The sequence below is a fragment of the Eretmochelys imbricata genome, chromosome 1, assembly GCF_965152235.1.
Source record: "Eretmochelys imbricata isolate rEreImb1 chromosome 1, rEreImb1.hap1, whole genome shotgun sequence".
Classification (NCBI taxonomy): domain Eukaryota; kingdom Metazoa; phylum Chordata; order Testudines; family Cheloniidae; genus Eretmochelys; species Eretmochelys imbricata.
This window is the reverse complement of record NC_135572.1, coordinates 249,634,589-249,652,111: the sequence shown is the minus strand read 5'-3', so window position 1 is coordinate 249,652,111 and position 17,523 is coordinate 249,634,589. Positions and strand designations below refer to the sequence as shown.

Below are 17,523 nucleotides of genomic sequence, written 5' to 3'. Positions count from 1 at the left end.
GATGAGAAAAACTGCTTAATCTAGATGTTGCCCAGTCTAATAGGGTTGAGAGTTTAAACTGCGTGCTTATATTTTATTTTAGTAACCACTCTGATTTTTTGCCTATCACTTAATATTACTTAAAATCTATCTTTGTAGTTAATAAATTTGTTTGTTTATTCTACCTGAAGCAATGCGTTTGGTTTGAAGCACGTCAGAGACTCCCCTTGGGATAACGAGCCTGGTACATATCAATTTCTTTGTTAAATTGATGAACTCCTGTAAGCTTGCAGCATCCAGCAGGCATAACTGGATGCTGTAAGACGGAGGTTCCTAGGGTTGTGTCTGGAACTGGAGATATTGGCTAGTGTCATTCAATTGCACAATCCAAGCAGCTTACATGCCAGAGGCTGTGTGTGAACAGCCCAGGAGTTGGGGTTCTCACAGCAGAGCAGGGTAAGGCTGGCTCCCAGAAGTCAAGGATTGGAGTGACCTAGCAGGTCACCAGTCCATATAACACCGGGGAGGGAACACCAGATCATCACCTTCAGAACAAGAGAATCTTCTTCCATTCCATCTTGGAAGCTCTCTCCCTGGTACCTTGGTTCCTGCCTGCAGTGTGATAAAATCAGACTCAAGTCAGACCCCTTTACTTGAACAACTCAGAAACTGCTGGAGTACCTTATTCATCTGTCTGCATCCATCTTAAAGAGTAACTCAATCCAAATACATTTGATAGCTATTCTGATCTAATCATAGCCTAAGGTAGACCACTGTCTTTATATCCCATTATTAGCAGGTTCATGTGGGGCTTTTAAAGCCCACCTTCCATTATAAAACTTCTTCTGTTGTGGGATATCAGTATGGTCCTTACATAGGGGATGAAAGCTCCTTTTGAACTCTCTTCCTCTGGGTTAGAGTGTCTTACATAGAAGTAATTTTCCTGTTGACAGTGGCGTCAGCTCACAGAGTAAGAAAACTTCAGGCTCTGGTGAGTGATTTGCCTTTGTGACAAAGTCAGGTGGGACAACAGCAAGAGAGTGGTGGAAGGCAGGTATATTAGCTCTAGAATGATAAGCGCCCTTTTTCCTATAAACTGATAAGGGGTTACCCTAGGTCAATTAGGAACACCTGAATCCAATTAAGGGCTTCCTGAGGCCTTTAAAAACCCCTCCTCTGGTGAGAGAGGTGGAGAAAGAGACAAGCTGCTCCAGGGAGAGAGGCTGCTCTCCTTCCTAAAGGGGGGAACAACCAAAGCTGAGTGCCTGTTTAGGGAAGGACTGACACCCCGGGGCCAGCAATAGGACACCAGCACCCCAGCAAGGGAGCAGGGAAAGGTATCCTCCTTTGTTTTGTGTTTGTAAAATGGTTTCTTTTTGTTTGCTAGAGGAGCACTCCTTGGGCCCGCTGTGAGGCCTACCTTGAAAATACTGATAAGGGAAGACAGACACTGTTCAGAGTGTGGTTGGTTTACCCCAGGCCCCGCCTCTGCCAGAGGGGGAAGCGCTAAGTCCAGCAAGATAGAGTAAGTGCCTTGCCACACCTTATATCAGATTTTTCAAAGGATGAAGTGGTGCTATGGACTCATCTGATATTCTTCTCCAAGGTGATGATGAAGTTCCACCTTAATGAGCCTATTGGTTTACCAACACTTTGCTACACTCGGGCCACACGAAGATTGGCATCTTTCACTATACGCTTGATGATAGAAGGTCCTTGGGGTTCTGTTTGGCACAGACTAAAACCCATAGACAGTCCACTCAACTTTGCTTCTTTTGACACCAATTCATTGGACAGTCATATTACTAAGAGGACAGTGTCTAAGTGGATGTCTGATTACATTTCACATTGTTAAATCTGACTGCCCTGAAACTAGCTTTTTCAATGCTCACTCAATTCAAGGCAAGGTTGTGCCACCACAACATTTTCAGAAATGTTTCCATCACAGACATCTGCAAAATAGCTATACAGACTTCTCTGCCCATGCTTATTTACAAAGCATTATTGCATGTATTCAGCGTTGTGGGGGAGGAATCTTGTTGTAGACTCTTCATGCTCCAAAACTAGTTTCCAAGGTAGAGAAGGCCAAACATCTCCAACCCACAGAATGATTTGCTTTACTTCACGAAGTCCCGTATTTTCAGTTGGATTTTCTTTCTTTTGGCTGTGTGCTGTACATTGTTGTACATTGTTTTTGTTGAGTTTGCAAGGAATCTTAGTAACACATATGAATTTGTGTATACATTTAGATAAACCCTCCCTGTTCACACTGTTGGCATTGACCTTAATTATTGTTGCTTACTGGAGCTCTACTTCTATCTTTCTTTGAAGAGATTACTCTCCAGGAATGAGACTCCTGACACAAATAGCATGTTTAGCAAAGAGGAAATGATTTTATTTTTAATTCTGCTTCTCTGAAGATATCATCGTGCAGAATTCTCACTTGTCCATCCACCTCCCCTCACAGATTGGCGGTTACCTCTTTTGAGGTGTTTTTTATTTTCTGTTGATCACCTTGAACTGTTTAATTCTTCCTGGAAGCTTCACCCCACGCTCAGCTGGAGCATCTGACTGAAATGGCCAGAGGGCAGCATTTATACTCCATGTGGTGGTGCAAGACAACCAGTAGGGGTCCTGGCTCATGCATTCCCTTGATAACACTGTTTTCAAAAAGACCTTAGCTTGGGGAGTTCTGCTGGTCTTGCACTAAAGAGCCAAAATCCACGAATGGGAATCCTCAAGGTTGTTTCTTCAAAGAAGCAGAATTATATATGTCATTTTCCTTTTTGATCTCTTTAAATTTCTCTTGCCCTCCCTCTCCCCCACCTCCATGCAACATAAACACTTCTGATTACTGTCACCATGAAGACATTACTTTGGCATATGGGGGAGTGGCCGGGGGACTGAAGCCATGCCACCAAAGTCAGTATCAATGCTATTCTGTGAATTTGCCAGTAGTAGGTGCTTTACTATAGTGTCTTTGGAGTGTAGTTGAGTTGCTAGAGTTTCACTAACTTGAGCAACTTGAGACATAAAGCAGCTCCTGAAGCCAAGTCTCTTGCCGTGCAATTTAGCACCGCTTCTAGGTGACTGTGCTGGTTCTTCCATCCCTGCTTGAGTACTGGACGTTTCCTAGCCTTTTCCATTCCATTAGAGCTGCCAGGCTATCATCCAGCTACTGAGGCCAAGTTAATCACATATCCAACATGTTTCTAAGCCATGCTGAGTTCCTTCTTAATTTCCTTTCTCGTTCCTTTCTCCTTTGAGAGCAGTTACAGAGTCCAGACCATTCCCCTCTGTCTCCTCCACCCCACTTACCCAGCTCATGTCATTTTGAGAGTCATGATCAGGTTGCTTTTGCATTTGTGATTTTTGGCATAAGCCCCTCTCCAAAGTATATTACATAATCATAAACCTTACGAAAATGTTGTTGTAATATTTCTTTAATAGTATTAGAAACAGGAAATTCAGTGTTAGAAATCCTAAGTTTTGAAAGTATAGAGACATAGTAACAGCCAGCCCAAAGAACACTAACTTTGCCTTCAGAGCAAGGTACTGAGAAACATCAGAAATGCTGAGAGAACCTTATCCACCCATCACAAATGTTAGTCCTAACAACAAAAGAAAAATGTGAATGTCTTACACTTAATAATATAGTGGTTGCCTTCTTTATGACAATACTCAGGTCACAGATAAGAACATACTCTACCAATTCCTGGTTAGATATTTCGCATTGTGAAGGTAGTCATTTTCCTTTCTTCATTAAGATTCCACTCCTTGCACAAATGTCATTACACACACAACTAATTGGTGAGTCTACCTATAGAAACCTGTTAAACACATCATATGAAATGACAGCACTTACTTCAAAAGCACAATTTGGAGACTGTGCAATGAATAAGGCAAGGGTTTGAGAATCCATTATTCCTTCTAGCCAAATTCTGGTTGCAATTATAATCGTGTGAATGCAGAGTAATTGAACTGGAAACGTACAGTGGTGTAACTGAGAAAGTTTGGTCCTCATTGCACAGTCTGGACAAGGCATAGTGAATAAGACAGGAGATGTACTCTCTGAACAAAATAAGTATTTAATTGCCATAGAGAAAATAAAATTTTGGTTGACAGTGGCTGTACTGTGTGCAGCATTCCTGTTAATTTCTGTTTTAAGAAGTTTTTTTCCCATCCTTTCTATGCACTGTACACTGAATAAGGAAGGTGTTCTGCAGAAGTAATAGCGTGGTATCATGTAATTTAAAGTCCACTCAAAGGGACAGAGTTAGGGTTATGCAAGCAATTGTAATTTTAGCTTTTTCTAACATTTGGGTACTTAACAAGGCCTCTTTGATATTCTCAGTTTTGTTTTTTTTTAATGAAATATGTAGTAAAGAGAAACACATTTTTGCTACACATATTCAACAAATAAAAACACTTCTGGGCTGGAAGCATGCACTGTGACAAATTTAAGAAAAATGTAAATTACAATGGCCACGTTATAAATCTTTTAAGCAAAGGGATTAAAACTGGCTTTGTAACTTACTTTCTTTGCTTGATTCCATTCTTGCTGTCACTACTCATGCCTGCAGGAGCCAAAAATACAGTAGAAGGCTGTGTGCTTCAGCTCCTAAGGTGGAGACTGTAGAAATTACAGAGACTTTATGGTTGGGGTCAGTGCATGACTCTCTTCTATTCCCACAGACTCTTACCTCTTTGCTCTGTGCCCCCAGTGACAGTTCTAAACATTCACAACTAACACCACAGATGTGGTTCCCTACCTCAACAGGGCCTCCTCTGGCTAACAGAGGATGGGTTAACTGGCTCTCATATTGACCTAAGGGCTTGTCTACATGGGAAAATTGACTGTAATAGCTGTTGTAGAATAAGCTGATCCATGATAGCTCCCTGTGTGGACACTATTCCAGAACAAAAATCACTTTATTCCAGAATAATTACTGCGCTCACAAATCACAGTGCTTAATCTGGAATAAAGTGACTTTTATCCTGAAATAGTGTATCCTCACAAGGGGATACAGGGAGATATTGCCTAACAGCTTATGCTGCAATAGCTATTCTGGTCTTTTTCCCTGTAGACAAGATGTGAGCATCACAATGCTAGTCTAGGGTGAAAAGCGTAAGGCAGGTTGTGGGAAGCTCAGGCTCCTCGGGGCTCTAACAAGCCTGGGGAGAAGCAACCAGAGAAAAATATCAATGCTAGTAGTTCCCAGAATGTTACACTGCTTCTGGCTTCCTCTCTAAAGCTGATGCTCAAACCCAGATTGTGAGGTCTCTGAGGCAAGGACTGCATTTATGCAATTTCCTTATAATGCCAACTATGAAGGGGTCCTTAGGTGCTACCAAAATACAAATAATAATAATGGTCTAAAATGTGATTTTTTTTTTCTTGCAGCTTCATGGTGAGTTAGAAAAGGGTGAGAAGGACAGCGCTGAGCTGCAGGAGTTTGCCAATGCCATCCTACAGCAGATAGCAGATCACTGTCCTGACATTCTGGAGCAAGTCGTCAACGCACTTGAGGAGTCATCATGATCTCAGCTGCTAGCCTGAATAGAACAGAACACCTAGTGACCAAGCCCAGTCAGTCCAAGAAGTCATGAAAATGGAGAGAATTGTGAAAGAAGGACAAGGGAACAGGAAATTTTGGTGCACCTTTTACAAAGAAAGAAAGGAAAACTTTATAAATTACATGCTATCTTGGTTCTTCCAGTCTATGGTAACTGAATCGTGTCTGCATTCATCCTCTCACTGCCTTTCTACTTTGGTATCTGCCTCCCAGCTAACTTTCTCTTGTTGAGGCTTTTGGATACATCTGAGCAGAGACTTGCTCAATCCAGTGAGCGCAGAAGAGGGCTTTTGGACATGAGTGGCTATGATTTTTCCTTGAGGTAGTGAATGGGGGAGCACTTGTCTTTTGTTGCTGTTTTTTTCCCCATACAAACTGAAAGCCTGAATTTCTTAATACTAAAACTGAGAACAGTGATAAAGGCCAAGAGCTGATCACATCAGCTATCTCAGGATTTGCTGTCTGTCTCTAAATTAGTGATTTCTTATGAAAAGGGGAAAGTCTCCTTATGTGGTCCCACTGGTCACTTCCATGCAGTAACTGTGGGACAAGATAGGCATATGGGTGATTTCTGATTGGTGATTTCTGTTTATTTAGCCTCACTTTTGTTGTTCATTGGCTCTGAAGTACTGAGAATGGCTTTTTTTCAGAAGAATGTTTTCTTTAGTTGGCTTTCTTGGTCTGTCCTAGTTATTTTGCATCATAGTGTATCTCATCTGTATCTTGTAAATTCTTGTTTACAGAGAGCTTCCTTCCTTCAAACAGGCTCTGGGCAGCAGGGCAGCTCCTGGACTTGATTTTTCTCGCTTACTATTGATAATTTTTCAGGCAGTGGCTTCTTGTGAATTCTAATTGCCAGGAGAGGAGTCCTACACATTGTCTACGTGAGAAAGTTGCAACAGTTGACTAAAAGTGTGATTTTTTTAAAAACCAATTTAGGTAAACTGGTAGAAGAGGCTATCTGATCACACTTACTTCAATTTAAATCAGGTTATTTTGGTTTATCTTAAGAATTGATTGAAGCTAAACTAAAATAAGCCCTTCTTAAATCAAAATAAGAGTATCTGCACCTGTGGTTCTCAAACTTCTGTACTGGTGACCCCTTTCACACAGCAAGCCTTTGAGTGCGACCCCCCCCCCTTATAAATTAAAAACAATTTTTAATATATTTAACACCGTTATAAATGCTGGAGGCAAAGCGGGGTTTCGAGTGGAGGCTGACAGCTCATGACCCCCCCATGTAATAACCTCGCAACCCCCTGAGGGGTCCCGACCCCCAGTTTGAGAACCCCGATCTACACTATGCTTTCCAGTGGTTTAAGTAATTTGGTTTAAAATCATACCATCAGTTAAACCAGTACAACTTTTGAATGTAGATGAGGCCTTAGTCATAGGCCCATCCACCCCTTACCCTTACTAAATCCCCTGCTGATAAGTGATGTGATCTCACATAGCTGATCTGTTTGTCCTTCTATTAGCAAATCAGAATCTGCAGCATGGCTAGGATTCTGAATGTTCTTTCATGCACTTTGCACTAACGTTGAAGACATGGTTTTGTTGCAAGTTTTCAGTGAGCCTCTGTGAATATTCAAAGGACAGAACTTTTTGGCATCACCCTACATGCCCCTTAAAAGAATTATCCCCTTTTGAATTTTTGGTGCTCTCGTATTCCAGGATAAGAAAACAGAGTTTTGTTACATTAAAAAAGAGGGTGGGAAGATTTGGAAGCCAGTATCATAGTGGAGAGATTGCTGGCTCTTCAGTTGCTTTCCCAGCAGGTCTGCATCAGTAGTCAATGTCTTTACTCCTGGTGTGTCGGCTCTAGCTCTGACTGATCTTTCAAAGTCTAGAAATATCTGATATTAAATGTCCGTAATCCAAGCCTTTAGGGCAGTCTCCCAATAGACCCCTTTCACCATTTGGAGCCTGCAATGTAATTTCCTCTCCCCCTCATTAAATTCTGAATCCACATCACAGAGCCCTTTCACTACCCAAAATGCTGTAGTCCCAGTCAGCTAACCCCATTTCCTTGTCTTTCAAGTCTGCAGATCAGTTTCCTTCACCCCTTTTTCCATTTTTGGGTTGACTGACCCCTCTGGATATGAAGATGATTTGCAAAGACTTGAGAGTCAACACTCACCCTGCGCTTATCTGAAAATAGCACTGAAAGTCAAGGCAAGAAAAGGCTTTTCACTGGCATTCCCATAAAATATAATGAATAGTTTTAAAGTAAACCATGTCTAAGCTCATTCTACCTTTCTCATTATGAAAGGACATAGTGGGTTATCCATTGCCAACAGCAAACCACTTAAAGGAATTCAACCTTCTCCTCTTATTGGTATAAAAGGGAACGTCTTAGGGGGAACTGGATCAGTAATGGTGTCCCTTCCTGAGTTTCCTATGATGTTCACATTTATTTGTTTTGAGCCTTTGTTGCTTCGCAAATCAAGAAATACAGCTTTAGTTCTCACTGCCGTAATAGGCAGTGTCTGACGCTTTTTTGTCATTGAGTGGGAAAGGAGTGGGAACCTGACTGGTTGTAAGGGTGAAACAGCATGTACCGGAAGACATATAGACAGTGACTGTACATACCACTGAGCCATGCCTCATACCAGAGCCGCTCCCTTGGCCTTATTATTTGAGTCAGCACGTTTTGATAGAAACTGTTTTGAAATCTTTCCTCTTGCTTTCTCTTCATCACCCATAATTACTCACTTTAGGAATTTAATGCTGCCTATAAAACCATCACAGCCATCATTGTAGCATCTTCCCACCACCACTGCTTCCTGACTGTCCCATTAGCTTATATGGTCAAATCTCCAGCTGTCCTTGTTCCCTGCTGTAAAATAATCCTCTTTCTGTGAGAAGCTGTGGAATTTTCCTTATCGATGGTTCAAATGACTCCTACTCGTAAACCTTTTACTGAGATGCTCCTTGATAGTGTTTCTGTGGAGGGGAGGGGAGTGAATAGTGGTCATTTGTGGCTATTACTTCAGTTCCCTTTGTTTATTGCACTGCCCATAAATCACAAGAAACCCCCAATTTTCCATGCTGGGACTTCTAGGGTCTTTAACTCAGCTGCCACCATGTGGCTGCACTTCTGTACAACTGGAACTGCCTCAACAAAAGCATGTCAATCTCATGACAGTGGGTGCAAGGTTTGTGCAGTGAAAGCCACGTAAATCCTACTGTTTGCACTCTACACTGCTTCCAGCATGTTCTTTGGACGGATTTGTCAAGCAGGGATAATTCTCACACTGGCCATTGGGTTTTTATCTTCAAGTAACACATCTGCTGTTTTTCTCCATCTGAAATATTGTGCCTTGCTGCTTTTCCTTCCATTACCTACTGTAGTCTTGTTGGGCTCCTAGCCCTGCCACTGTGAACCTTGATCTAAGCCCTCAGTAAAGTGAGTGAGCCAGATCTTATCTGGGAACAGACTTGATCTGACTTGATCTCTAGTGAACTGTTACAGATAATCTCCTTTATCCTGCTTAGATAGAGATCATATCATGCTGAATAGCCCTTGGAGCTGTTTGATTCAGGGAGAGATGGCTGGCCATTAATTAATACTGAACATGACCCATCTCAACATTTTTTCTTTATGGAGTGCCATGTCATTAGCCTTAGGGTAACTCATGGATTTAGGTGACGTAGGATTCATCATGAGATGGCATATCATTCATGCACATGGTGGTGGGAGGGGAGGGGTGTCCTGGGGGGGGGGGTATCCCCGCATGCATGTGTGCAGTCACCCTGTTGCCCAATCTATCACAGCTCTTTTAAACTTGTGTTTCCCCATCTCAATTGCCAGGGAGACCTAGCCAGTATCCAGGAAATACAGCTCTACAATGCAGTATAGTATTCCTGGCAAATCCATTTGCCCTTTCTGTTTTCCTGCCCCAGAGTCCAGTTTCCAAGGAAAACCTTACAAAAAGAGTCTGTGGAATCTTGCTTATTCTTGTCACATTCATGGGAGTTCTGCTTGCTATAAAATTATGATGGGGTTTTATTGGTTTAATAATTTTTTTCTTTCAAGCTATTAAAGTGCTTATTTGCAGAGAAGCTGAGAGGTTTAAGAACTGGAGAAACTCTCCATAATAGATTAAACAGGATATGTTATCAGGGTTTGAGTGTAGATACAAGTGGAGCTCCTCAAGCCCCACTTAGTCACGATCCCCAAGAATCCAAGATCATTTCCTTTGCACCAAATGTGGTTTAAAAACACTAATGAAACGGACACTGCAACACTAGAACGGCAAAAATAGTGACACTATTTGTGATTGGAGGAAGAATTGATGAGCTGCATGCCAGGTGAAACTCTAGACTTGTGGTATTGTCTCTTATGTGGACTACCTTTGGCCAGATCTCCCCCTAAGAAATGCCAAACCCTCTTTGCAAAATCCAAACTTCAGGTAATCTCAGGGGGTGGGGATGAAGGTTGTGAGATACAAGAATCTTTATGTGCCGTTTCCAGGTGTACTTCTGGACTAATACCTCCTCTAGCAATTTTGTGATACTTTGTGTCTCCTATTATTTTGTACCAGGGAAGAATGGAGACCTCTTTTCAGAGGAGTGCTAATGTCAGAGACCCATCCCTGGCCTCACACACCCTCTTTTCTAAACCCAGTGGTATCTGTTTTTCCTCACCCTTATAGCTCCCACCCATAGCTGCTGCTAATGTTTGTGTTAGGAAATTCTCACATCTGATAAAGGGTAAAATGGAGCAGCCCCCACGCATCCCATTGTCACTCACTGCCATGAAGGTTTCCTTACAAAGGGTGGTGGGATAAAGAAACCTCTATTGATTCCAATATAAAGCAAAAGTTCTACTACATCACCAGTGTACATACTCCACAAGGACTTCAATGAACTAAAAAGGATAGTACAATCGTCTGGGATTAAAAGAAGCCCCCACTCAACTGAGCATCTGCACTGACCCAGACAGCGGAAACAGAAGGCTCTGGATAAATAACACTGCCCCAGTGAAGCTAGTGGAGTGGGAGGGTCAGGCAAAGAGCATTTTTGGACTGTGCTGAACTGACAAGATAAACTCTTCTCTGCCAATCTCATGGTCATGGCAGAGAATGTATGTCAGGTTTTTTAAACAAAATAATGTTTTTAATGGGGTTTTTTTTCCATGTAAGAAGAGGGAACCCTATGCTACAACAGATCCTTCTGAACTAAATGGCTGTGTCTGCAATTTTTTAAAAAAAGAAAACTGTTTCAAAACTTTTTAGTGTCAAATGCATAAACACAAGAATGCTGACTTTTTCCAGTGTGTGTGGCGAGTGCTGTAACCTTATCATCGGTATTTCCCCTGACTTTTTCAGGGTATTTTTTCCCGTTTTGTTTTCTGCTTGTCAATATTGTCTGTGTGGTCCTATGGTTCGGACAGTTACCAACAGTGCGTGTCTGTTGTCAGATTAAAAAAAAAAGCGATAGAAGTAGAACTGAAAAAGATGTGTTTTTAAAAATATAATAATAAATGTAAATAAAAGGAATTCAAGTTATGACACAGCAAAGCTCTGACTCCTCCTCCTGGGTTTGTAAGGAAAATGATTTGTGTGGGCTCATGATTATAATCAATTGCCTTTAACAGGCTAGTGACATCAAAACTAGTTTGGTCTCTTAGGAAATCACCCCATACTGTATGTTCCCTCTCCACCAGTTTTACACTGTACATACTAACCACAGAGTATAGAAATGGGAGGGGGAAATAGTGTTTTAGAAACTAGTCTTTACTAGTAAAGTTATCAGCCCAGCATGTCCTTTAGGTTATCACCCACTGATACAAATGGATTGGATGCTTTGGGGCAAATTTTCAGACATTGGCACTTGAACTGTACCTATAAATTATGTGGGCATGTGCAAATGCATATTGGCTTCTACAGTTACCAGTTCACATAATGCAATGCTTATATTGCAGGTGCCTGTTTTTAAAACTGTATCCAGCATCTTTTGTGCAGCGTTAAAGGGCTTCCAGCCTTTTTCTGCTCCAGTTGTTTCAAAGATTGGACTATATAAAAAGACTCTGTCAACTTCAAACTGCATATTGGTAAACAGACACATTTCTGTATTCGTGTTGTTAGTGACACCTTAAGTTATTTTAAATGAATGTATTTTTTACAATTCTATTTTTCACTATGCTGTTTGTTTACTTTTTGCACTTTTTCTAGTTTGGACATTGAAAACTAAGGCAATCAGTTTCACTTTCATGTCCTGCAGTGTTTGGGTTTATTTGTTCAAAACCAACTGTTTCCATTAAAAATAAAAATCAGGGAACCATTTCTGTTAATAGGCTCTAGTCTTAGACTTTGTAAAAGCTTAGCTCTATAAATCTAAATTTCAAGCCAAACACTGACCCTTTACTCTACTTTTGTCCATTCACCCAGCTCTCAATGGTTCCGATCAGGTCTCAGTTTTAGTGAAGTGTATGTAATAACACTTTTGCTTTTATCTAGTAACCTCAGTATTTGGGAAGAGCATTAATTTCCGTTTGGCCTGTACCTGTGCCAGACTTGCAGAACTTAAGTTTTGAGTTCAGTAATTGTCTCTCTCAATATTTACTGATGTATTTGTTATAGTAATTCCTGGGGCTGCTATACTGATAAAGTGCTTATGGATTTCTGAAGGAGAATAACTCAGATGGGACCACAGCCAGGGGAACCATTTCTGTGCTGATCTAACATGCTGCTCCAAGGCCACTAAAACAGTATTAGTGTTTCTCTCTGATTGATTAAATGATGGATAGCACACCAGATTCTGCTTTACCAAATTGTTCCTGGGAGTAGCCCAGTGGATTGTCATAAGGAATAAAATTTGTGGGACACCCACTCTATAGCCAGGGATCCCTTATTTGCTTTGGAAGAGACATGTTGCACTTTAGTGGAGGAGGAGGTTGGCTTTGGATATAGAGTCTGGCATACTTGAGTTCCTTTTGGAAAAGCAGCAGCAGGAGACATTGATGTCTGTGATGCAAGTGTGCACGCTGCCTTCAACTTGTATGTGTTTTATTGCTGGAGTCATGTTGCTGACAGGATAATGAAATTGCAAAGAAAATTGTGTTATATTCAACTTTGCCTTGATAATATAAACACTTTTTGTTCATTTTTTCTTTTTTTTATTCACAAACTAAATTCATCGAGAAATTATAAAATTATTTAAAAACTCTGTGCTGTCCCTTTCTTTCAGCCCCATTGTGTCTTGTGTAATGTTTTCTCCCCCAGATTTTGGATTAGGGAGGGGTCTTGTTTCCTACTGGGGATGCAGAATGTATCCAGAATGAGCTATTCTCTTTCTGTTGCTTCCATCCTTCCAAAGTAAGTTGACTTAAAGTATTGCTCCAGAGAGGGCCTGAATCCCAAGCGAACACCTTGCATTGAGACAATTTCAGAGCCATCTCCTGTGTGGTCACATGTCTGGAAGCACATCTTGTTCAAAACTAAAAAGTCATCATCCTATAGAATAAAATGCCCACAAGCACATCCCCTGTGCAAACTAAATTAAAGCTCTATCCCCCAGGCATCAGATACCCAACAACATGAGAATGGTGCTAGGTCCCACAAAGTGATCTATGCCAGGCCTCACAGAATGGAAAAAGTGGGTTCTACCGAGTGTCCTATTTCCAGCAGCATGTTATGGGCACAAGCAATTTCTGCCTGTGACTGTTTCATCACTGCCTTCAGAAATCCTCATTTTTCTGGAGTTTATAACCTTTCTAAAGAGAATTACCCATAGCTGCAACTGTGCGTCCCAAGTCCCCATGCGGATGAAATATCCCTTTTAAATGCCTCCCACCAGATCATTCCTACCTATGTTCTCACTTTGAGGAAGATGTTCCTCACCAAAGTGACAGAACACTGCTTCTAATGAATTTTTCTTTGGAAGAATGTTGCTTTCTGCTTTTATCCATCTACACTGCAGATTTTTCCACGAGTTTTTTTCTGGTTCTGTGCCTGCTTCTTTCTGTTGATTTGTCATCTCTTCAAGAGGCCCATAAGATCCTGAATTATTGTTTCTATGATGGTGACTTTCTCTGTGGGCCTGGTAGTTCCACTTCCTTTACCAATTGGATTTCAGTCACTTGGTTGTCAAACACAACACAGACAGTGTGGAAAAAGAATACCTAGAGATTAGGGGTTTCAAGTACTCTCTGTAATGAATAGTCCAGCAGCCTTTTGATTCTAAGGCCCTGTGTACACTACCGGGGTAAGTCGACCTAAGTTACATCAACTCCAGCTATATTATTCACGTAGCTGGAGTAGTGTAACTTAGGTCAACATACTGCAGTGTCTATACCGTGCCGCGTCAACGGGAGACACTCTCCCGTCAACTTACCTTATTTCTCTCATTCCGGTGGAGTACCTCGACCGGAGTGTGCTCTGCGGTCAATTTAGTGGGTCTTCACTTCTAGACCTGCTAAATTGACCCCCGCTGAATCAATCACAGCAGCTTTGATCCCCAGTCAGTGTAAACATGGTCACATGACCTAAATCTGTTTTATGCTCACTTTAGTGTCTTGGGTTGAAAAGAGAAACTCACAGCTTCAGTCAGGCAAGGCTGTGCCTCATGTTGGAGTCTGGATCAGCTGAATGAAATCACATGCATTAAATTTAACCAATCTCTGTAAAAAAAGTCACTGTGAGAGTACATCTTCAAGCAGACAGGAGCCATTAATTGCCAGAGTACAATTGAGCTAATGCACACACTCTCTAGTTGGTATGTTGAACTCCTGTATCCCTGCAGTCTGCCTTATGTTTTGGATGGCCCATAATAACAACATTGTTCATGCTCATTATTGGGTTACATTTTATGTGTTGTGCAGTAAAACAGTACAAGGCATCCTGAATAAGATTTTGTGTTTACTGCTGTTATTGTGATTAAAAAAAACAAGCAAGACTTAAGTGAAAAGGCGAGATACTTTAGAATGCTCAACCCAGTGATCAAAGAAGCTTAAACTTTTTCTTACAATATATTTCAAACGCAGGTTACAGTAGAGGCCCCTTTCCACATATACTAGCCATCCATATTCCCCTGAGACCTACACTTCTTATCTCCATGCAACACACACTTCTACTGACTCTCACTTGTGCTCTGCTACATACAATGGAAACCTCGCACCTGCAGCTTCTGATACAAGCACTTTGTCCTGTCATACAGTGGAAACGTCTCTGTAATGTAAGTAATGCAAATAACAGAAAGGCGGATTGACATAGTCCCCCATCCTATACAAAGTGCCAAAAGTTGGAGTATTTTAGAGCCCTATATAAAAGTGTGTGTATAAAGACTCAGTGTTAGCCAGAATCATGTTTAAATATGGTTCTTCCCTGCAAGATGTTACTAGTTTTTCCAATACCATTTTCCTAGTCAATGTAATCCAGGTCTCTCCAGTTTAAAATCATGTACTCTAGAATAGAACATGGTTTGTAAAATGGTAGATCTGGGAATCACAGAAACAATGTTGAACCCATGTTAGCGTCTTACTGGGAAAAGAGACATATTTAATAAAAATAGTTTAGATTACCAATTTCCCTTTATACTAGATAAGCCCAAAGGACTTCTTCCAGTATACCAAACACCTATTGTAACTGATGGGGTGTGAAGCTCTAGGGTGCAGCAGCTGATATTGGGGTTTACTTAAGATATGGATGGTGGTAAATAAATGATCAGTAGCTAGTGTTTAACCATCAGAAATATTAAAACTGCTTTCTATTAGTCATTAACTAGACCAACTTTTAAGGATCAGAACTTACAACCACTTTGAATAAAACTATCATTTATTTTAATAGGAATTCTGCAAGTGTAGTGTCTACAGAACCAGCCCCTGAGAAAGTATAAGTAAGACATTTGATTTCTTTAGAAAAGGGGCAAGTTGCTGCTCTGACCCAAAAAACCTCTCCAGAAAAGATCTTCCAATTTGAACAAATCTTTCATTTTCTGTAACTGTGTGTTATTCTGGGGAGGCACAAGTTTGGGGATTTACAGGAACCCATTTAAATGTTATTATACAACACAGAGACTGTTTTTAACTTTATGAGTAAGCTATTTTCTTGTAGTGCTATGTATTGAAAATATATATTTTTTTTTTCAGTATATTATATCCGTCCAAACAGGCACTGTGCTCAACCCCTACTCTGCCCAGGGCACCGCCCCCTACCCCACTCCCACCCCACCTTTTCCCTTCCTGCCTTGTTCCACCCCCTTCCTGCTTTTCCTCCCCCCCCGGTGCCTCCTGCAAGCCATGGAACAGCTGTTCGCAGCAAGCGGGAGGCTCTGGGAGCAAGGGGGAGGAGTTGATCAGCAGGGCCGCCAGCAGGCGGGAGGCACTGGGGGGTGGGAACAGGCTGCCGGTGTAATTTTTTTCTGCGGGTTCTCCAGCCCTGAAGCACCCATGGAGTTGGCGCCTGTGTATACACACACACTTATGTATCGCAATATTTTTACATAATACATAATGGCATTTTAAAAGCTACATTAAAATAATGTTAAGATTGCAGAATCAAACACTCAAAAGTTAGGAAATGCCAGAATTTAGGTTATTTGTACACCTTTAATTTGCCCCCTACCACCCCCCACCCCCCTGTGCACATATGTATGATACAGTCTTTAATTTCATTCTAACTTTTTTTTCTTCCCCACAGGACCCCGTCTCATTCAGGGCACAAGACATACCGTATATGTTTTGTTCTCCCAAAAGTTAGTCACTGCACCCACAAACATTAATTTCTTCAAATAAGGAATTATACATAGATGCTGACTCTACAGTGAGATACACTCTTCCCTAGACTGCTAATATTCCATTCCAGGGCCTATAATCAATTGTCTCAATCCAGCATTAACATCCAAGATCTACACACAGAGCCTGATTCAAACCCCACTGAAATGAATAGGAATATTTCAGCTGACTTCAGTGGGCTTTGGATGAGGCCCTAAGTGGCTGGTGCTGCAAATGTTTCCTCACATGACTAATCACATTGAAATCATGGGACTGCTCCTGGAAGGAGGGACTAAAAGCACAGGTATGTGTTCGCAGGATCAGCTCCTCTGTTCTCCCACGTATAGAGCCCTGCACAGATACAAGGCCCCCAACCCTGCCCACTGGGCAGGCACCAGGCTCACCGGACGCTCCTTTCGCCACTGAGGTACCCAGTAGAGCCCTGCACCTCCGCAGATACCGATTTATATCCACAGATATCTGCATCCATGGATATAAAGTTGTATCGCAGGGCTCTACCCATGTACTGCCTTCAAGTAGAGTTCAGCCTCAATGAAATCCCTGACCTGGGTTCATATCTGAAATACCCAGCCCACAGCTGTTTCTAAATTGAGACAGATCTGACTACCTAGGAAGGCTCAGACTTCAAGCTGCAAGCCTGCCCTGGAGCTGGGGTTTTGGTCTAGCCCTTTATAAAAAGTTCATTCAGATCCAGAACGAAGTTTGGTTCAAACCCTTCTATCCTTTCAGGTTTCAGAGTAACAAGTGAGCTGTAGCTCACGAAAGCTCATGCTCAAATAAATTGGTTAGTCTCTAAGGTGCCACAAGTACTCCTTTTCTTCTATCCTTTCAGTCATTCTTCCTTTAATCTGTCTATAAAACTCCTTTGGTTCCAGGGGCTGTGCTGTAGGATTCCAATGCAATCATTTTGCAGACACTGTAATTTAATGCCTTTCACATACCTAATCCTGAGCCCAACCAAGCCTGCGGTTTGTTTTTTGTTTAACATGCTTAGCTACTGCCCTTGACAGAGGTATCTGGCCCTTCTATACAAAACACTTGAGCAGGATGGCTAAAGCAATAAAACATCTATGATTGAATAGTGCCCTGGAGTATACCTCTCCTTCCACCTCCACTCCTGTGCTGAACACAGGCCTCCCTCAAGATTACAGTGGCCAGCGTTGAGCCCCATACATACTGACACTGCCCAGTGCACTGAGTACTTTGAACTTTAATTACACCCAGTTACAC

General features: G+C 41.6%; 1 protein-coding gene across 6 annotated transcripts in view; it reads left to right on the top strand.

The window, feature by feature from the left end:
• Positions 1-12,719, top strand: part of ERC1 (ELKS/RAB6-interacting/CAST family member 1) — a 545,338-nt gene extending 532,619 nt beyond the window's left edge. For all 6 annotated transcript variants that reach the window (XM_077827362.1, XM_077827360.1, XM_077827359.1 and 3 more), the window contains one exon: positions 5,384-12,719. In XM_077827362.1, the coding sequence (XP_077683488.1) occupies positions 5,384-5,521 (138 nt within the window). In that variant the 3' untranslated portion in view covers positions 5,522-12,719. The remainder of the gene's footprint in view (positions 1-5,383) is intronic.
• The last annotated feature ends 4,804 nt before the right edge of the window (positions 12,720-17,523 follow it).